Source organism: Exophiala oligosperma, assembly GCF_000835515.1.
Source record: "Exophiala oligosperma strain CBS 72588 unplaced genomic scaffold supercont1.1, whole genome shotgun sequence".
Taxonomy (NCBI): Eukaryota; Fungi; Ascomycota; class Eurotiomycetes; order Chaetothyriales; family Herpotrichiellaceae; genus Exophiala; species Exophiala oligosperma.
The window spans coordinates 1447752-1468672 of NW_015622818.1; the positions used below are offsets into that span (position 1 = coordinate 1447752).

Sequence of the window (20921 nt, forward strand, 5' to 3'; positions counted from 1 at the left end):
TATCCCTCCTCTATCAGGGATTTTTCCGACATGTCATTCCTCATCCAGCACGGTGAGACGGTCGTACCCCATCTTGACGACGTCGGTGTCGACGACAAAGACGGCAACAAACGTGGTGGGTTCCTCTCGGCTGTTGTTCTCCGCGACCGTGTGGTGGCAACCCGGCAGCTCCATGAAGCTCTGCCCTACACCGTACACCACAGGTGGGTTGCCGTTCATGCCGCTCAGGAATTGCCCGTCCTTCACCGTCGCCACGACGGTCGCGCCGCCGTGCCGGTGAGGGGGCGTGAACCCTCCGGGGGGCAGGTGAACTTCGAGTCCGACGATGGATTTCCCCGGTGCGTTTTCGAGTTTGTAATCATACAAGAGCTTGACAATTTCTCGAGGCCGATTACTAGTCACGACGAGGGGTGTAAGACGTCAGCGGTCATGCCTCCCCCTCCTCACATTATTTCCAGTTTGAAGTACTCACCTTGTTTGTTTCGACTGTGACGGGTCCATTTTTCCTCTGACCTTGTGTGTGTACGGAATGTCAAGTTTGCCGAGTTCACAAAAAAAAGGGTGGTTGGATGTGGATGGTCCTTTGGGGGATGAAATGAGTAAAGGCACTGAAAAACTCCAAGGACGAGGAGAAATATGCACACACACACACACACACACACCCACGGGGCACGGAAGAGGGTATTTATAATTGTGACTTCTGAGAACGAGTCGGAAGGCGGTGTCCCCCCATAAAGAACTACTCTCTACCCGACTCAGGCAATCACAACAACGCATTTCTGCAGCGGCAAGAATGGCAGAAATGAATGGTCCCTCCAAAATGTGAAATGCAACATAGTTACCCGTTGGTCGGGACTCCGTGACCGGGGAAGCCGGGGTCTCGGGGCTGATGTCGGTGTCGGGTACTCGTGTCCCCCAAACGACTGTCCCGAATAGCCACAACGGGTGGGTGTTGTCTTGTGTGTGTGTCAGAGTGTGTGAGTACATGAGAGAGAGAGAGAGAGACATTGTGGTCACTGCGGACGGAATGAATTCAATCCCATTTAAAAACTTGCGGAATTCTATCATGATACGGCCTCCTCTTCCAATCTCCATTTGAGAAAAAGTCTCACACATTATACACACAGAAACCATCGTCGTCGGGCTTTTTTGGCGGAACAACACAAAAGACTCGTTGAGTGAATAGCCACACGCCCAGACCCACAAAGTCAGCCCTCCCTGGACAACAAGATGAGAGCCGTTCAGATACTGGGAAACACCTCGTCCCCCCGAATCACGACAAACAGTTCCATAGCCACTCCCGTCCCCAAGGGAGCCGAAATCCTGGTTCGAGTCCTTGCCGCTGGAGTCACCGGCGACGAGGTGACGTGGCCCGAAGTGTACGCATCGCCATCTCGAATCCCTGGAAACGAGGTGTCGGGGACCGTTCGAGGTCTGGGCCCCGAGTACACCGGCCGACTCGAGGTCGGTCAGGACGTCGCCGCCCTCCTCGCGGCCGACCGTGCCCAAGGTGGTCAAGCGGAATACACCATGTGCCTCGACGAGGAGGTTTCGCGCCTGGATCCGACCACCATCTCGCACGTCGAAGCCGCGGCGTTGCCCATCCCGATCCTCACGGCCTGGGAGGCACTCGTGGACTACGGAAAACTTGCCGCCGGTATGACAATCCTCGTCACTGGAGCGTCCGGCGCCGTCGGAAAATTGGCGGTACAGTTGGCTCTGAAACTTTTTGATGGTGACGACATCAAGGTGATTGCTCTGGCTTCATCCAAGAATCATGACGCCCTCAAGCAACTCGGAGTACACGAGGTACACGACTACGACATCAACCCAAACTGGGAAGACAATATTGACAATGTCGACTTGGTCTTTGACACGGTAGGAGGAGAAGTCTTGACAAAGACCTGGAAGACCCTCAAGAGTAATAATGGTGGAACTATCGTCACAGTTGGCGATCCAGCCCCGGAGTGGGCTTTCAACAAGAAAATCAAACCCAAAGAGTCCATAGACCACCCAGGTGTGAACCATATACATTTTATCGTCAAGCCAGACTCACACAGACTGAGTCAGGCTCTGGAAATGGTTAGCCAGGGCACAATCAAACCGTTGGAAGTCGAGTCGTTCCCTTTTGAAGAGGCAGAACAGGCTTGGGAACGTGCGAGACAAAGAGGAAGGAACAAGAAGGTGGTGATTACGTTTTGAAGGCTTTTTGGAAAAGAAAAAAAAAGACTCGGGCAAAAAGGACAAAGGTTTTTGCAATGAATGGGCAACGTCGTCACCCTAGTAAAAGAGCCTTTACAACCGCAAAACCGCCAACGGGGAAACTTACGTTCATAGAGGGTTGTTGTCTGTCCACCAAGAGAGGTCTTGACCAAAATCGTTCGAATTATTATACCATCCGCAAACATCCTCCATAGATCCTAAGGAAGCAAATATATCGAAGTCGCTAGACAACGGATCTACTACGTCGGATCCCTCATTCGTCGTTTGACCACCACCCTGGTCGCTGCTTGAAGAAAGACTTGGAACTTGACTGTTTCCAAGTACACTGTCGTCTGGCTTGGTGGTGGTGGTGGTCGTCGTTGTCGTCATCGCCGCAGCCTGGGGTCTGGGCCCCGCCACCAACCCGAGAGCATGTCGAGCGATGATTTGGATTTCTTGCACGTTCTTGGCCGTCCTGGGCCACAACTCACCCAGGACCTTGAGGCACCCAATGGTCATACGGATCTGATCTCTGGCGATGGCGAGTTCTTTCCCTTTGAACAAAAACTTACAACCCGAGAGCAGCGCCAGGGTTCCTTCGCTGACCATGCAGGTGGTAAAGGGACTGTGGTGGAATTGTTTCTCGGTCGGCAACGCCAAAAGGCGAATCTGCGCTTCTGTCGATTTCAAGACTCGCACCGTATGCACATTGATGAGTTCCGTGGTGGGTGTTTCGCGGGGAGGCGCTCGGGCACAAGTCGAGATCCATTCTATCGCGTTGAACTTGAGATCTGATAATGGTCTGTGGAGGCCGACAGTTGCGCTGTAAGAAGAATGGGGAAAATTCAGCTTTTTGTTGGTAGCAGTTTCTTACTGCAAAGTGACCTTTGAAGGGGGTCCAAAAGTGATAAATGCACAGAAAAACTTACACGTGAATCAACAGGTGTGCTTGAAACATGAGTTCATCCAACTCCCCAGTTTTACTCAGGACCTGTTTCCGATCACCCTTGGGCAATAAAAGGAGCCATCCATTGATGACGGCATCGGCGGCCTGGAGAATCTGCTGGGAGCATTCGCTCGTCGCCACCTTTGGTGCTGTGGATATCGCCAGTGCGGCACATCGTACGGCACCAATGAGATAGGCAAAGGACGAAAAGGAGGTTGATTCTGGAGCCAGGTCGCGGCAATCGAAATCTTGTAGCGTCTTGGGTGGCTCGGGGATTTGCTACAGACAACAAGGGCAATATTTAGTCGTTTGTAACCAAAGCAATGCGACAAACGCTGACATAGGAAAAACAAGGGGCGTCGATTTAAAAAGGGCAGCGCTGGCCAGGTGGACTACTACTACTCACCCCTTGCTCATACTCCCACTCCTCGCATGGCAAGTCGACAGTGGCGACGACATCCACAGTGGCGAAATTCATGGTTCCAAGGGTTCCGGCATAAAAGGCGTCGACCATGTACAGGGTCCACCACGTCCGTCTCCAGCACTCTGTTAGTACGGCATCTTGCGAGCCGTGCTTTTCTGCAAAGTCCTGTCGAAACATTTGCAGATCGAGTCCCAGTCGAACGGCGGCGTCCATTTCCCTCTTGGATTCGTCCTTGTAATTGTTCCAGAACAACGCTATGGAATACAGTGTTCGGCATTGCACCATGATCGGGTCCGCAGGCGAAGCTGCCGCGAAACAACTCTCGACATGATCCCTGAGAGACGTCGACCATTCTCGAGAGCTGTAGATGTGACCGATGAGGCGAAGTATGGCGACGAGAGGTCTCAGATTCAGCTTTATGCTTGGGGTCCGGTGGATTCGCGTCAAGTGCTTATGTGGCAAGACAAGTGGGTGAAATTTATGAAAGTTCTTGTAGTACGAAGCGATCAAAGGATCTCCTTCAATGTCGTCGCCAATGTCTATTCGGGGCGAGCTTGGTGACCCTGCATTCGACGACTCACCACTCAGGCCATAGTCGTTGGTGATGTCTGGTTCGACGTCGTCGCCAGGCAGTCGCGGTGGTGGATGTTCCTGATGCCGGTGAGCCCGAGAGGATTGTTGTAGTGGACTCAAGATGTCGGCCGATTCTGCCTGAGTCGCTCCCGATCCCGTGGCCGCGAGCCTTTTGCGTCGCTCAGCAAGAGCGGCACGGTCGAGGCCACCTCTTCGCGACTGAGTGTACTGGCATTTCTGGGCGGCTACGGTACACCGGCTACAATACGGTCGAACTCCATCACATTTCAGGTGCCGTGAGCGGCAGGGCAAGCAGGCTAGGGAAGAGCGTGGTTTGTGCCTTCTGTTTAGCGGTGCTGCAGGTGTAGCAACGGTATCCGTATTCATGGGACCATTCTTTGAGGTGAAGTGATAGCTTTAGCCGTCCGGGCCTCGTTCGTCTCTGTCGATGTTGGAAGATGTGAGATTCATTCTCCCTGCAGGGATGTCTGTCCGCGATAGCGAGTACGCGGGAACTCGGGTACTCACTCGGGTACCCGATGGCGGGGTGAGCCTACTATTACTTACGGTGGCACATAGACCACTCGAGTGTACTAGGGTGAGGTACTCGCACAAGTAACGTCTTAGCCTTACTCTTGTGGTAACAAGGCTGAGACTTCACTTCTTCTCACACATGCTAAAGACCATGGTCCCGTGATAACGTATGCAAAGACTCTAGGCAGGACCTTGAGTGAATCAGCGGAGTGGATGCTGGTTAGGAGGATCTCAATATCGCGGTCATCTCATTGTGATTGACACCGCTTCGAGACGCGGAGAGAGGGCATGGAATGGAGAATGAGATGATAGTATACAATATAGAGCAACATCACCCACAGGGATGTACCTGACAAGGTGTTCCAGATGGGCATGGTCATTGTCTCCCGCCAAATGGCTTATGGCTGAGCAGAGAATAGTAATAATGAAATGATAACAATATTTTTATAATAGTTCCTCTTCGTCAGCAATCATCATTCACGCCTGCAAAACGCCTTGCAGAATAGCCTCACCTCTGTCATCGTCGATGGTGAAATGCGTCTTTCCTGGGAACTCTTTCAAGGTGGCCCCTTTCAGTCGACTTTGCATATACCTTCCCATTCGGATCGGTGTATTTGTGTCGTCTGTGCCATAAAAGAACGTGCTCCGCTTCACCTCGACATCTTCGAGCTTGAAGCCCCAATTCTCCCCTAATATCCTCATCTCCTCGTTTGCGCCATCTTGATCCTGCCTGTAAGTTTCCCTAAATGTATCACGCACAACGTCCATGTAAAATTGGTCCTCGAATAGTGCTTGCTCCTCTTTCGACTGGTACTTGGCCGTCTTAAGTAAGAACGCCTCGGTGACTTTGGGATCCGGGTCTTTCGCCGCTGGAGCAACGAAATGGGCATCGAACCAACCCATCAATGACGGCATCCACTTGTACACAAATAACGCAGATCTACCGAGAAGTGTCACTAGAACCGGATGGGAACGTCAGTGGATCAAATCGCTCTCAGGTACTTGTACAGATGCACGGAAAGAGAAATACATCATTCATAACAACATCATCGGTCTTGTAGGCTTGTGAAAGACGTAATTGCCATCTGATTTTTCCTTCCTGATAGAATCGGGAAAACAAGCGAGACTTACTGCCTTTCAGACCGATCTCTGGTGGCCCTGCCCCGGCCCAAACGTTCACACTCAACAATTGAGATTTCGGCAACTCCTTTGCGCATGCCAGTGCAAAAGGTCCACCTCCCGACCCGCCAAGGACATGGTAGCGGTCGAGCTTGAGCTGTTGTGTCAATGTCTGCACATCTCGTGGCCAATCCAGCAATGTCCGGCCCGGGGAATTTGTCGAAAGACCCATTCCCGGACGGTCGGGAGCGATCAAGCGTGCGTTGAGCTTCTTGGCCGAGGACTCCCAAAGCCGATATTCGAGGCGGCATGACGGCGTGCCATGCATACATATGATCGGAGTGCCTGTAAGGTTGCCGTACTCGGCATAAGCAAGAGTCCGACCATCTGCGAGAGATATGGTTTGAGTTTCCTTATCGTCGAGGCTCGTCATTATTGAATCTTTTGTTCGTTGGAGGGGGGAAAGGTGGGTGGCTAGCAAAAGAGTCCGAGAAGAAGGAGGAATATATCCTCCTGCGGTGATCCGACGACAAGCGTGTGAGCGTCTAGGCCCGTGTGTGAACTCTCAATCATATCGGCATTTCAATGAATTATATACCCACATTACGTCCACTTCTTGACCAAGGGACGTGGAAAGGAGATCACACTCTGGGTGGAAGACACACCATATTAGGCTTGAGTCACCCACGCAACACGAACACGAACACGAGTGCGAACACGAATACGACTTCTAGACCATGGTCTTTGTACGAGTTGGTACTAGGTGGAAACCTTGTTAGACTCTCGCCGCACTTTCCTCAAATGGTGCTCGGTGGCTCTTTTATTGAGATCTCAGCACTAGCATCAGTCACTATTAGTAGATGAAGATATGTACGGAGTACAGGAGTTGCAACAGATTGGTGGATTGGGGTGATCAAAGTCTTGAGGAGTGCAAATGAATCCTACTAATTTAACACTGCTTATGCTTATTGTATCGTTTACGAGTAACGGGAGGATATTTGATCGACGCCTGTGCTTTGGGATTCTTTTACATAGAAACTCCAATCTTGTTCAAAATCTTTCCCCGACAATTATTGAACCATCGTACGACTCCATAGTCATTTGTTTGCTATTCACTTATTATCCTCGGTACCTTGACCGTAGACGAACAACACCAGACCGCCTTCAAGTGTGAATATTCCTTGGAAAAGAAAGAAGATTGTCCTCTGTTTCAGTGAGGAGAATACTTTGACTTTTCCCTTCTGGCATTTCTTGAGCAGAGAGCGGGAAATAATGGCAACGTTGGAACAACCGAACCCGCCCACGAAAGAGCAGTGGGATCAACTATGTCAAGATGTCAAGAGTAACTTGATGCAAGAGATGGGATCCGACACTTGGTATTTGATCATTGTAAGTGGCACATATGTCCACCTGGGGAGGTTCTTTTGCTTTGCTTTTTGCTCAACCACCTCCCCATCCACCCATGGCTTGTCGTTGTCTACAAGTTCAAAAGAAAATGTACCAGGCACTACAAACATGAGAGTATTGACTACGGAGTAATACTAACCTTCGGGGTTTCTCGTGTACACAGGCCACAGCTATAACCGTCTCTCCACGACCACACCTCCTCGCCGACTTCTGGAAGTACCTCACCAGTCACGACTCCTCCTTCAGCACTCCCGACTCGAAATCTCGCCTCTCCAAACGCCTCGGTGACTTGCTCTACAAACAACTCACACTATCCGGTGCTCCGCAAGTCCTCAGCGCACTCATCCCCCTGGCCAAAGTTCAAATGCCCGAGGGTGAGACCTCTCAAAGAGGAGAATTAGAGATTGATTCATGGTTAGTTGTTTCCTTCGTTCACAAACTGCCCGTGTTTGGCTCCCTGTGTCTTGTGCTTATCATCGTCGCTGTGATTTAGGTCCGATACTACCCTTCCAAATCTACACGCACGAGGGGTCGAGACCATCACCTCAATCTACGGAACTCTGTGGCCCCGGATCTTCAACACCTTCGGCCCTTACCGCAAGGACATGGGTCTACACGAACTGACCGTCGTGTACGGTTTGTATCTGTCCGACTTTACACACCTGTCACCTCTCGAGACCGAGACGATCGCATACACAAACATCACGTGCCAGGGCCTCGCGGGTCCCAGTCTCTGGCACGTCCGAGGCCTGGGCAGGGTGTTGGGGGCGAGGGGTACCGACGAGACGAGCATGAAGGTCGGACGGGCCAAGGACGTCATTCGAGGCGTCAAGGTCGCCGTCGCCACCGTGGTCGAGTTTGTGGGAGACGAGTTCGTCAAGAGGAGTAGACTCGACGGGGGCGTGGACGGAACCCAAGGGTGGCCGAATGTCGGGGACGTCTCTAGAGAGTTGGGAGGATGGGGAGATGATGAAGAAGAGACCAATAAGACCAAATGAGCCTGACTGGTGATGGAGCTAGAGTCCTTCTTTGAGGAGATAGACAAGTTATCTAGATGCAAGACCTGAAGTAGGGCAAAGGCGAGGCAGGGCAAGGTAGCCCAGCCTTTGTTGTCGGTGATGAATGATGAAGGGTGTCGTCTAGAATTCTACAGACCAAGCCACCAAGTTGTCTTTTCGACATGGAAACTCCCTGCGCTCACCAGGTCCTCTACGCGACTACTGTTCCCCACCAGCACTTCATACTCACCCTTTTCGTACATCCATTTCTCCTCGGCCTCGTCCCAAAGGGCCGCGGCGTACTGGTCGATTTTGACCTGGACCGTCCTCGATTCTCCGGGCGCCAAATCCACGACTTTTGTGAACCCTTGAAGTTCACGTTTGGGTCGACGAACCTGGCTCGTCTTGGCGTGTACATAAACCTGTACCGTTTCCGTGCCTGTGACCTTGCCTGTGTTTGTGACCGTGACGGACACCCAGTCTCGCGAGACGGCCGACGAGGTGGTGGTGGTGTCGGGAGCGATGACAAAGGTGGTGTACGACAGCCCGTGACCGAACGAGAACACGGGAAGCCTCTCAAGTTCGTCATAAAACTTGTAACCTACAAAGACGTCCTCGCCGTACAACACCCTACCCCCCGTGCTACCCCAGTTCAAAAAGGCCGGGTTGTCACGGATCTCCCGGGGCCAACTCAGGGGCAGTTTGCCGCTGGGGCAGAAATCCCCGAACAGGACGTCGGCGACGCCGTTGCCCGTCTCGTTGCCGCCGTACCAGGCGTGGACGAGGGTGCCGGCCCGGGGTTCCCAAGGCGCCGCGAAGGGGGTGCCGGACTGGGTGACGACGACGGTGTTGGGTTGAGCGGCCAGCACCCTCGCCACCAAGTCGTCGATCCCCGGAGGGAGACAGAACCCGACCCGGTCGGCCCCTTCGCACTCCCACTCCTCACTCAATCCGGTGCACAGGACGGCGTAGTCTGCTTCCCTGGCGACGTCGCAGGCTCGCCCGATCGAGGCCTCTCGGCTCTCGACGTGCGGTGCGGCTCCCAGGCGAAACCCTCCGCCTCCAAACGTCGTCACGCCGACCTGAGGACTCGTCGACGTCGCCGAGCTGGCAAACTCGACCGTCACCTCGTAACCCTTTCCGCCCTCGAGTGTCTTCGTGCCTCGCCTCTCGGGGGTGCCCTTTCCGAAAAAGGCCCCTCCGGCCCCCTGCCGTTCCTCGCGCCGTCCCGACTCGTCAATCACCAACTCCCCGCCGACGTAGACATCGGCCGTGCCGTAGACCGACAGACCAAAGTCCCACTCCCCGGACTCGTCGGGGGTGAAGACGGTCTTGGCCGTGATGTAAAAAAGGTCAAAGTTGAGTCCCGGGTGCTTGTAGTCCATGAGTTGACAGTAAGCGGTCTGAAAGCGTTCCACGGCCACGCAGACTCGGTCGGGAGTTGATGGAGGAGAGTTGTAAAAGTACATGACCCCGCCGCCAGGGCGGTTGTTACCGTCGTCTTCGTCGTTGTCGTCGGGTCGTCGGATGAGCTTGTCCAGGATGGGTAGCATCTTGTACGCTGGCATGCCGACTTCATGCGTCACCTCGACGCCCGCCGCGGCGTACCTCGCACTCAACGCCTCCCAAGGCGTCACGGTGTAATACGGTTGAAGGACCGCACTGCCCCCTCCAGACACGACGGGCAGTTTCATGTGCGATCCCAACACGGCGACCTTCTTCGTCTTTGCTGTGCTCGGGAGCGGGAGGAGTCCAGAGTCGTTCTTCAACACCACGATGGATTTTCTGCAAAGGTCTCGGTTCAGAGCTCGGTCTAGAGGAGTGTTGCGAACCACCCCTTGCTGTCCTTCTGTCTGTGGCTCCGCGCCTGTCACCGCCACTCGAGGTACGTCTGTGGTCGCCCGCTTCACAAATGCCAACACGCGTCTTGCCCGCTCGTCCAACACAGACTGCTTGATGAGTCGCGAACTCTGGACAAAGTCGCCCAGCCGGCCGCGCATCTTGGGCGGCCCGGGCATTTCGAGGTCCAAGCCGGCGTTGACGGCCTCGGTCGTGGAGAAGGTTCCGTGCCAGTCGCTGACGACCAGGGGGTCCCACTTCCATTCCTCCCTGACGATCCCCGTGATGAAGCGAGGGTCGTGAGCCACGTGCACGCCGTTGATCTTGTTGTACGAGGTCATGAGTACACCCGGGCGGGCGTCGCGGGCCACGATCTGGAAGGGACGGAGGTAGACCTCACGCAGGGCCCGCGGGGTGATGAGGGTGTCGACGGCCCTTCGTTCGTGCTCCTGGTCGTTGGCGACAAAGTGTTTCGGGGATGCCTGGACCCCGGTGCTCTCGCAGCCGCGCACGATGCTCGCCGCCAGCGTGCCCGACAGGTGAGGATCTTCCGAGTACGACTCGAACCCTCGCCCTCCCAACGGCGACCGTTGGATGTTGATCGTCGGGCCCAGCCAGCAGTGGGCGCCCTTGGCGATGCATTCGCTCCCCAAAAGCTTGCCGGCGTCGAAGAGCAGGTCCCTGTCCCACGTCGCCCCCAGCGCAGTGCCGCAAGGTATACACGCCGCCGACACGCCACCGAAGAAGCGCGTCCCTCGGATCCCATTCGGTCCGTCGCTGAAGCGTACCTTCGGTACGTTGAATCGTTCGAGTGCGGCGGTGTGCCAGAAGTCGGCGCCTGTGTATGGCATTCAGTCAGTCAATGCCCTCCATCACTCTATGATGGCGGCATGACCGGTCTTGACCATTGTCACCGGCATCATCATTCGCCATTATGTGTCCATCCTCTTTCCGAGACTTTGATATGTAGAATAGATGGGGAGAGAGAGAAGAGAAGAGAAAGAAAAAGGCATTAACGAACCAGAAAGGAGACTCCACTTCTCGACATTCGTGGTTCTTTCTATCACGTCCTCCGGCTCAAACGACATTGTCGTTGCGTAGTCTCTCTGTCAGGTATCGCAAACGAGCATACACCGTCTGTTTCCAGCGTTGAGGATATTTTCCTTTGCAGTATCTCAACATCTTCAGTCATCTCAAAAGCGTGCACAGTGAAACGGCACAAGGTCATTTATCCGACAGGGTACCTCGTACATATTCCCCATAGCTGTGCCATTGGACGGAGTGGCAATTGAGCCGACAAGTAACCCATTCCCGTAGGAGTCTATGCTGGCCAAGATCTTGTGGTTCAGAAAGACGTTACATACTGAGGTCAGGTACAAAAGGTGGAATACTCGGCTACAATAGTTGGGGTGAGAGACACCCGACTGTACCTCCGTACACTACTCCGTACTGTAAATAGCCTATATCGAAATATGGAGTCACTTTAGTAAATACTCCTTAATCTACTCCGTATGCCGCAGCACACGTCTTCACGGCTGGAGTCTCCCCCGTGTGAAATTCACAAAAAGAACAGACCGGGGAGAGGGCAACTTCATTTGTCCTTAGCTATATCATACTTCAGAGATTCAAAGCGATGATAGGTGGAATCGAAGATGAATTGGCCTGGATCCCTTACTTCGTAATACTGGCTGCTCATCCCAACACCCACATCGGCATCTGTCTGCCGCTAAACGTAGTGACGGGCCCGTGTTGACAATCCATTGTCCACGACCAGCTGCCGGGGATTAGCCGTGATCACTTCTTCATCAGAGTACAGCAGGCCAGATCATCTTCAAAGTAATATTGTACAGATGGTAAACACAGTCATGTACACTCCATACGACTGACTGGTGGGGCTGGTTCTTTAGGAACAGGACCCTGTTGTAGGCACCTGCTAGGTTTGGAACCACCAACACCATTCAGCAATTTCACGGTGCAAGTCCTCGCTTCTCGGATTCGGAAAAGAAAATGAGCATACGCCATAACTTGCGGACCAACACTTCCGCTTCTTCGTCCAGAGCCTGTAGTAATATGTCAGCATGTCTTCTCAGAATTGTAAGAGGGAAAACTTACTCCTTCCAGTTCACCAACCAGATCCTGTGGTTTGCCTCTTGACTGTAGAGCATTCACCACATAATCAACGAGCATCTGTTCCTGGACACCGAGATATTCGACGATCTTCTTCTCAACGAAAGGCTTCAATCGCTCATCAATCACACTTTCATCCACAAAATCCCACTTGACATCCCAGTTCCAAAGGCCCTCTTTGTCGTTTGGAATATCCGCCGCGAGTTGTCTAGCCGCTTGAGCGCGCTCCTCTTCGGTCATGGTTGACGTAGTAGAAGCATCGTACTGGATAGGAATAAGTGTTCGTCTGCTGCCAGCTTTGGAGTCCTCCTCTTCGTCCTCCAAAAGGCCTTCCACTTCTGCGACAGTCCGCTTGGTGGCTTGTTGTGCCGTTTGTGCAGCAACCTTTTGGGCCGCCGCACCCAATGACAGCTTGAAGCGGGCAGGTTCTCGACGAGTTGTTTGTTGTCGTTCGTCTTCTTCTTGCTCTCGCCGGCTCATTTCCTCTTCTTGTCGGTTGAGGAAGTCGTCTGTCATGGCACCCGCACGCTCACGTTGCTGATTCTGTCTCGCCCGCTCGCGGTGCTCAGCTGCCCGGTCAGCCTCGTCGTTCGCCGTCTCGCGCTGCCGGAAGCTCGCTCTGTTGCGAATCCAGAGACTCTTGTCTGCATAGTATTCTTCCGTTTTGCGTGATGACTCGATATCATCGTTCCACTCTCGCAGGCGCTTGGCCATGGCCTCTTTCGCAGCATCAATACGTGTCGAGTCGTCCTTGTCTCGCGTCTTTTCTCGCTCCACAGCTGCGGTCCGCGATCTTTCTCGATTCAGCCACCGTCGTTCTTGGTCAAGATACTGCTTCTCGAGCTCCGCATCCTTCTTTGCTTGTCGCCGTCGTTCGAGTTCCTCGTCACTAGCGTCGGTGTCCTCGTCTTCAAAGGCGGAGGCACCATTGATTGCAGTGCCATTCACAAATATGACTCCTTTTTGATAGTCCTTAGGTATCTGAGAACCATATCCTTTTGGACCAGCTGGTGCCCCTCTTGGCCCGACCGGGATGCCATTAGCACCAGCCGGCCCTGATGGAGCACTTGGCGGGGGCGAAGCAAGACGATTGTATCGATCGCCGTTCATCATGCGATTTCGCTCCTGCTGTTCAATCTCCTCTTCTCTTTTGAGCCGCTCAAGATCACGACGATTACTGCGGTCTCGAAAAGCGGCAATCTCTCTGGCGACAGTCTCACGCATCTCGGCAGGGATATCAGACAATTCATCATCGACGTTGATTGGAATGGTGACAACATCCCCATTGGCTCCCTCGATCTGGCCATCAACCATGTTGACGTCGCCTTCTTTGTCGATGTTCGACATCTCGTCCTTCTGAACAGGTGCTGTTGGGTTGGTAAGGTCCTTTAACACCGCAGCCAATGCATCTCGAGCATGATCAAGTCGCATCTGAGCTTGCTCTGGAACTTTTCCCCCCACAGACTCTTCGTATTGCTCGATATAGCTTAAAGAATTGTCGTCGGCGACGACCTATTCATCGTTAGCAACTTCATGATAACCAAACTCGGAAACTCACAGTTAGCTTCGACATCTCGACACTTGGCTCTTCATCGCCGTTTGTCTCTTGAGGAGTTTGTCGCTTGACAGGAACTTCAACGTCTCTTAGGACTTCTATGGCGGTTCCGAGGCTTTCAGGATCTTCGTACTCCGCGAACCCAAACTTGCAAGGTTTGTTGTCTGCATCTGTGGCTCGGATCCAGCGTCGCAAACTTCCAGCGGATCTAAGGATGCGCTCAATGCCCTCATCGCCACCTGTCCCTTCAGTGATGCCGCCGACAAAGATGGTCTTTATGATTTCTTCCTTCGTCTGTGGTTGAACCTGCGTGATTCGGTCTCGGTCGCCGCCTCGAAATTCTGAGCCCATCCCAGAGCCTAGGCCTCCTCTTCTTCCACCTCTATTATCCCTCTCATCTCGACCACTTTCAGGTTTTGTCGGGCCCGATGTGCCTAGTCGAATCACGGGTGCAGAGAAATTGATATTGGGCATATTCGGAGGGGGCTGGAAATTGGATGGGAAAGAGCCAGGTCTGCCTGGTTGGTGAGCTTCTTGCTGCTGCATTCCGGGAGGATCGCCTGTGCCTGGAGCGGTCATACCAGGTGGTGGTGCTGGGACGAGGTGAGTTCTTTGAGTTCTTGCACAGGCAACAGAATCCATGATTATCGACTTACCCATCCCCGGCGGTGCACCAGAAACACTGCCGTAGTCGCCTGGAGCCCCATATTGCCCTGGCGCTATAATGACAGTCAGTCCACGTTCGATCTCAGACGAGGCTGAAAGATCCTACCTTGATAAGGGTTGTACATGGTGAGCGCAGTCGTAGTCGAAGGGCAGTGGCAGAAAACCAAGTAGTTTTGGCGGATAATCTGTAAAGTTATTTATTCGAGGAGGAGCGACATGGGTAGGCGACCGTGATATGAGATTGTTCCAGGCAATCAAGAGTCGTGAAGATGGATAAATATGTAGTTTTAGTTTTCGAGATCAACATACTGTTCGGTTTACTACAAATGCAAGGCGCAGGGAAAAAGAAGTCGGATTCCGGCGATACTTTGATCCGCGCCAAGTGCTAGTCTGTGCCGCCGACTTTTCTTGCCCTTGTAATTCAGTCAGTCAATCACAGTCTCTATGAAATACATGAGTACTCTTACGAGTGTGGATAGCCGTCCTTTGTTGATGGGCAGTCGCCATAACATTTACATAGGTCAATCAAGAGGAGACCTTGTCTGCTGTTAGTTCTCGATCAATGTGCCATTGGTGCCTCTTCCTTGGTGTGGCTATTTCTGCCACAGTAGTTTGGAATTTACTAATCGGCATGGCTGCATGAGTTGTCAGTCTGTCAGGCTCGTTCTCACTAGTCATGTCTCGGATCTGTAGATTCGCTGCTGTATGTCAATGTGCTGGATGCATGCATGCATCTTTGAGAAGAACAGGTTTGTAGGTACTCCGCGTTGACCTTCATATTCCGTGTCTGCACATGTTCTCCTGATAGTGGTGGCGCTCGGGGCCATTTCTCAGCGGCACTTTGGCATCGAATAAGCAACATAGGTCGACATACTTTTCTCCTCCTGGAGACGTTGCCACCATTGCCATCAACCTGCGGTGAGGCGGGCATAGATCCTCACACTGTGATTTGAGAGCTACATGTGCGGTAAGTTCGGTCCACGATCTTTCCAGCTCTAGCGCCGTGTCATGATGTTAGAGAAATGCATGGCGCAAAGACAAGGATGGAGCGAGTCATGCAGATGTGCAGATCCAGACACTGTTCAGGAGGGTTATGTGTGGTGCACACACCCATAGTGTTGGCTGATGACAGTAGAATCTTGGATTGCTCATGCATGTGATAGATTGATCATGCTCGCGAGGACGCTACAGCCTCACTTAGACCAAGACCGAGATTGGCCATTTGCGCAAACTTCGGAAAAGCCAATACATCTCCGAAGAGTACTAAGGTTGTACGGAGTCTTTGGTACATTGACTGGCGGGGCTGGTTGTTGGCGAAACCATGGGGTAGTGATAGATCATATTGTCCTGCCACCTAGTTGAATATACTGTAGCGGTATGGACGGAGTGTCCGTACAGTGAGAGGAACACTGATCGGTGATCACGACAGGCGATGGAGCAAGGAACGGCCCTGTTCTGGCTCCCGCGCTTTGCATTACTCCGTACACCAACCAGGATTTTGTAGGCGTAGGGGGCGTACTCCGTACATAGCAGTCTGGGGTTTAGGGGGGCGCTTGTAGTTGATTCCCAGTGCCGCGAGCCAAAGAAGACACTCCCCACCCACCGGTAGTTTAGGTAGTAGTTACATATTGTGCTGTACTGTACCTTCTGGATGAAAATGGCGTTGAAGTAGATTTCCATGTCGCCTACGCCGTAGAGATGTAACACTTTGTGCAACGCAGCTCGATCAACTGCAACCACAGTTTGCTGATTTAGGTCGTGACCTCTTGAAGTTTTTCTGGGCACCTCGTTAATTGGCATAGCCTACCTTTGGCACCTACTGTAGAATACGCCCCGTTGCCGCTGCACTATACAGTACATTTCTCCGTGGGTACTCCGGAGGTACTCTGGGTGCAACGGGGCTTCCTAGGGGTGACCATCCCCACCAACCCCCATCCTAAACAGGCAAAGGGAGCCAATGTATGGAGCCTTTAGGACCTGGAAAAGGTCTCTGTGGGTGGCCATGGGTGGTCATGGGTAGCCAGCATGTCCCAGTGGTGTCGTAGGCGCAGACGAGTAGGACGTCCATCTCGAAAGCCGCCGGCAGCCATCCTGTAGGCTGATACGGACACTCATATGCAGTACGGGGACGCGTATTCCAGAGCAAGGCAAGGGGACATCAATTCCAAGGTTGTCAAGGAACAGGGATCATTGTTGTAGCCATCCCTGCAACGTTTCTTTTCCTGGAGGGGAAAGCCATTACAGGGTCTCGTCGTCACGACATCCCTGCCAGTGGGAATTATTTAATCCTCGATGAATGGACACCATTAGTAGAAGTTTCCAGGGCCACTATTCCGTATTTACTGCGTACCAACTCTCGCCATAAGACAACACACCCCCGCTTCAACACCTCATCAAACACTTGAGATCCGTCAATCCTTTTTTGTCACCTTCATCGACACTGTAATATCTGAAACAAAAACAACACTGCGAGTCATCAAGAGAAAGCGCCCGATGCAACCTGTATTCACATCCGCAATTTGAGCCCAACATACGGAGTACTACACAAGCCCAGTCCAGCGCCAGAGTTACACACGGCCGTGTCCGGGCCCAAGTCAATGATTGCTCCTCCCATCGTGGCTGAGGCTTGACTTTGTGATACTCTTATACTAATACCGAGTTGGCAGTGGCTGTCGCAGACTCTGCTCGTGTCATATTACTGTGCCCGAGCCACTCTCGTCGTTTCTGGAGGGTGCTTCTTCCACGATAAACCCTCCGCTGCCCATACCGTCAGCTTCTGTCAGCGACTCCTCCGCTCATCCCGCTGTACGAGGATGACTGACTGCGGCCATGGCTGCCATCGCTCCTAGCCAGGAACTCTCCTCGAACAGTAGCAACCCTGGCTATTCCAAAACCGCACGGCGCCAGTATCAGAGTTGTGACCAGTGTCGCAAGAGTCGACGAGCATGTGATGCCGGCACCTTGCGCGTGGCCAACTTTCCTCTCAACGACGAGGGCGCAATCAATCTCCCTAAATCTACCTGCGAAGCCTGCTCCAATTGTACGAGAACTGGCAAGAAATGCACCTTCGACTGGCTTCGCTCTCTTCCTCGCCACGGTCTTCCGAAAGGAGTCAAGAGGAAACTTGAATCCACAGCGGTTGCTCTAGAGTCCGCGACGTCCCAGCGAGATACGGCCTGGGCGACTACTACAGAGCAGCCTTACGATGTGTCTGCTTCCACGGCCCAGCACCCATCTCGCCCGTCTGGGCCAGTTCCACTAGGGGAGAGGCATACCTTCAGCCATCAGCACCACAGCAATGGGCACGCATCGGAGGCATCCATTATCCCTCACTTACCTTCTCCCGACCCTAGCAATAGTTCTCCCAAGTTGAAATACCCTCATGCCGGGCATGGCAATCATCATGAGTCCTCTCCCACATTCAACAACAGTAGCAGACCAGGCATCCGATATCAAAAAAACACGAGCAGCGATTTCCAGCCACCTACTTTGCGCAGTTTCGATACCAGCATATCCTCAGCAAGCTATGACTCGATATTTTCAAGAGAACGAAACGCTCTTTCCCACACGTCTGACAGCGGCGCATCTGCGAGCTCGGATTCTGGGCCGGAAAATGAGCGGGCAAAATCCCAAGGGCGCAATCAACATGGTGGTGCAGTCTTCGGCGTCAAACAGACCGAGGAAGGCTCACTTGGTGACTCTGTGCGACGGGCTTCAACCAGTTCAACCTCTCTTTCAAGCAACAGACGACAAAGCTCTAGTCCTCTGATGAATCGCCACCAGGTCCGATTTGCAGACGGTGCGATGAAGGCTATGATCGCAAGCGGGCTCTTGCGCATATACCACGACAGTTTCGAGAATTCCCTGTCTTGCTGGGTGACTGAACAAAATTGTCCGTATGAGACTGAACTCGCAACCCTGATTTCCCAAGCTGGTCCAGGAACAACCGCAGAAGAAGCCGCAATTCGCCTTGGTGACAATCGAATCTTTTCGCGTGTTTCACGACTCGACTCGGCATTTACGCACCTCAGAGGACGACAGCTGAGCGCGACGGAGAATAAAGCGGCGTCCAACGCTCTCAACTCAGCCATCATGGCCTTTGCAAGTCAATGGTCTCACAGCTCCCACAACGCGTTTTGGCGCAGCAAAGAAGGTCTTTCTAGGATGAAGGCCTGGCAGCAGAACAACAATACCCTCCAACCGCCAAGTGTCCGACCGAACGACTCTCCAGCTTCGACCGATTTCGAGTGCAAGATCCAAAAAACCCTGTGGCACGAGGCTCGCAAAGCGATTCAGGATACGACCGAAATCGATTCGTTCAAAGTGATATTAGCATACATGCTCTTCGCCCTTACCCAACGACCCCGGGACCAAGGCCCTAAGCCGAGTACAGAGTCGACCGGAGATGCACCATCCTCGCAGAACAGCGATACAAACCCACAAGAGCCCTCCGATCGAGAGTACCCGAGCAGCGGCAACGCCTCCTTCTCCGCCGGCGCAGCCGAAACCGAATGGGATCCCTTCCAGACCGCCGAGCTCGAAGGCCTCGCCTCACCTCCAGTGTATCTCGAGACCGCCGTGCGAAATTTATTTTCCTGGCGACGCAAAGTGGAAAGGTACAGGCGCAGGAGTTCAGCCCCTCAAAATGACGCCAACCCAATACCCAAGCTGGCTCTCAAGGACCAACAAACGTTCAACATTCTCTTCTGGCTGGGCGTAATGTGCGACACGACCTCGTCGGCCATCACTCGCCGTCCGCTCGTCATCCCCGACGAAGACTGCGCCATGATCCGCGAGAGCCTCGACAAGCTGTCCCTGGGCGAAGGCCAACCGGAAGAGCCGTCCTACGCCTCCTTTTCCCCGTCCCAGGACCGTCACGACTCCACGACGGCGCCCCTGTGGGACACGTACCTGCTGACCTTCACGCCCGCCCGCGCGCACAGCGACCCCTTCAGCCTCCCCTCCCCGGCGCGATGGCCGTGCAGCTTCGAGCAGGCCGCGCAGATCCTGCAGGAGGCCATCCCCGTCAAGGTGCTCATGTTCCGGCGCGTGGCCCACCTGCAGACGCTCGCGTCGCGGCGCGCGTCGCCGTCGGCGCTCGAAGCCACCATCCGGGCGGCGCTCGACGTTTACGCCCACTGGAACCGCACCTACCTCCCCTTCATGGTCGACTGCGTGTCGTCGCACAACGACCTGCCCCCGCACGTGCAGTCGTGGTACGTCATCCTCGACGGCCACTGGCACTACGGCTGCCTGCTGCTGGCCGACACCGTCTCCCAGATCGACGCCGAGCAGCGCACCATGCAGGCCCAGCGCGACCTGCGCCGCAGGTGCGACCTCCTCGCCGAGCTGCGCAGGGACAACGCCCTCGCCATCGCCCGCATCGCCCAGGCGAGCCTGTCCGAACACGGGCCCGTGTTCCCCAACAACCCCGAGTTCCACTTTGCCTGCAACGGCAGCGCCATCCTCACCGAGCCCTGGACCGACATCCTGGTCCGGGCCATGGGCAGTGCGTGTCGGATCTTCATCAACTGGATGTGGTGCCACAAGCGTCCTCGGGCGGACCCCACGTGCCGGTGGGTCAGGGACAACACCACCCCCGCCGTCCTCTACACGCAGGCCCAGTGTTGCATACACGGCATGGCGCTGCTGGGCCGCAAGAGTTACGCCGCGAATTACACCGCCGAGGTGTTTTGGAAGAAACTCGAAGAAGTGTGTGGTGGTGGTGGTGGTGGTGACATTGATGCCACGACCAACGACGCATCTTTTGCCTTTTCATTTTCGCAAACACAATATCCTCCGACAGGATTTGGAGTGAGATTGAAGACGGAAACCATGACTTGATGCTACATTCCGGTAAAGGGAAAAGAGGTCGCGAGGAACCCCAGATTGTGACTGTGTGTTGTCTTGTCGAGTAAGTGATACGGACATGATGTTAAAAACTTTGGCGTCTGATCTTGTTATTTTGTCTGTCTGTGTGTGTGTGTGTGTGTGTGTGTGTGTGTGTGTGTGTGTGTGTGTGCAATGCACATTTTGGCATTTGATGACACCTCTGGGAGATTGGGAGGGGAAAAGGGGGAGGGGGGGTGGGAAGTTGGATACTTGTGAGCGAAACAAAACAAGAAACAAAAACAAAAACAAAGCTGTAGCAGAGGTATACAGAAAAGGTACCTAGTGAGCATGGATGGGTGCATTTATGGATTCCAGGGATTCGAAGGGTTGGATTGGGCTGTGCCCTGGTTTGGATCAAGGGGACTTGGTCTACCTATAACGTATTTTGGGGAGGAAAAAAAAAGCTGCAAATGGAACACACAAAGGGTTAGGTAGGTACATAGCCAACGATGAGCAAAACGGCACAGGTCAGGTATCCGGTATCAGGCGTGTGTAATGGTCGGGTTTCTAATCTATGAACGAGAAGGAGCAAGGTAAAGGGATGAGAAGGGGAATTTTTGTGGTTTTTGGATCATCAAATCCAAAGTCAAGTCAAGTCAGATCGACCACGGTGAATAACCCTTGTTCGGTATCTTTGGG

General features: G+C 53.5%; 8 protein-coding genes across 8 annotated transcripts; 3 read left to right on the forward strand and 5 right to left on the reverse strand.

The window, feature by feature from the left end:
- Window positions 1–33: 33 nt before the first annotated feature.
- PV06_00498 (uncharacterized protein) lies at window positions 34–501 on the reverse strand (the record flags this gene model as incomplete). The annotated part of the gene is made up of 2 exons (XM_016401003.1): window positions 34–394; window positions 473–501. The coding sequence occupies 2 exons, from the start codon at window positions 499–501 to the stop codon at window positions 34–36; spliced, it is 390 nt and encodes a 129-aa protein (XP_016268056.1).
- A 729-nt stretch (window positions 502–1230) lies between these two features.
- PV06_00499 (uncharacterized protein) lies at window positions 1231–2202 on the forward strand (the record flags this gene model as incomplete). Its single annotated transcript, XM_016401004.1, has 1 exon — window positions 1231–2202. The coding sequence occupies one exon, from the start codon at window positions 1231–1233 to the stop codon at window positions 2200–2202; it is 972 nt and encodes a 323-aa protein (XP_016268057.1).
- PV06_00500 (uncharacterized protein) lies at window positions 1557–4635 on the reverse strand. Its single transcript, XM_016401005.1, has 4 exons — window positions 3555–4635; window positions 3132–3427; window positions 2330–3025; window positions 1557–2073 (listed from the first exon to the last, which is right to left on the reverse strand). The coding sequence occupies exons 1-3, from the start codon at window positions 4530–4532 to the stop codon at window positions 2332–2334; spliced, it is 1968 nt and encodes a 655-aa protein (XP_016268058.1). The 5' UTR covers window positions 4533–4635; the 3' UTR covers window positions 1557–2073; window positions 2330–2331.
- A 499-nt stretch (window positions 4636–5134) lies between these two features.
- Window positions 5135–6411, reverse strand: PV06_00501 (uncharacterized protein). The gene is made up of 2 exons (XM_016401006.1): window positions 5811–6411; window positions 5135–5635 (listed from the first exon to the last, which is right to left on the reverse strand). Exons 1-2 carry the CDS (start codon window positions 6229–6231, stop codon window positions 5157–5159), a joined length of 900 nt encoding a protein of 299 aa, XP_016268059.1. The 5' UTR covers window positions 6232–6411; the 3' UTR covers window positions 5135–5156.
- A 459-nt stretch (window positions 6412–6870) lies between these two features.
- Window positions 6871–8336, forward strand: PV06_00502 (uncharacterized protein). The gene is made up of 3 exons (XM_016401007.1): window positions 6871–7187; window positions 7369–7619; window positions 7699–8336. Exons 1-3 carry the CDS (start codon window positions 7071–7073, stop codon window positions 8201–8203), a joined length of 873 nt encoding a protein of 290 aa, XP_016268060.1. The 5' UTR covers window positions 6871–7070; the 3' UTR covers window positions 8204–8336.
- Window positions 8337–8352: 16 nt separating this feature from the next.
- PV06_00503 (uncharacterized protein) lies at window positions 8353–10975 on the reverse strand (the record flags this gene model as incomplete). The annotated part of the gene is made up of 2 exons (XM_016401008.1): window positions 8353–10880; window positions 10948–10975. The coding sequence occupies 2 exons, from the start codon at window positions 10973–10975 to the stop codon at window positions 8353–8355; spliced, it is 2556 nt and encodes an 851-aa protein (XP_016268061.1).
- Window positions 10976–11626: 651 nt separating this feature from the next.
- Window positions 11627–14882, reverse strand: PV06_00504 (uncharacterized protein). Its single transcript, XM_016401009.1, has 6 exons — window positions 14858–14882; window positions 14497–14803; window positions 14381–14443; window positions 13728–14317; window positions 12155–13681; window positions 11627–12102 (listed from the first exon to the last, which is right to left on the reverse strand). Exons 2-6 carry the CDS (start codon window positions 14513–14515, stop codon window positions 12010–12012), a joined length of 2292 nt encoding a protein of 763 aa, XP_016268062.1. The 5' UTR covers window positions 14516–14803; window positions 14858–14882; the 3' UTR covers window positions 11627–12009.
- Window positions 14883–16760: 1878 nt separating this feature from the next.
- On the forward strand, window positions 16761–20457 carry PV06_00505 (uncharacterized protein). Its single transcript, XM_016401010.1, has one exon. It carries the CDS (start codon window positions 17220–17222, stop codon window positions 20232–20234), a length of 3015 nt encoding a protein of 1004 aa, XP_016268063.1. The 5' UTR covers window positions 16761–17219; the 3' UTR covers window positions 20235–20457.
- Window positions 20458–20921: the final 464 nt, after the last annotated feature.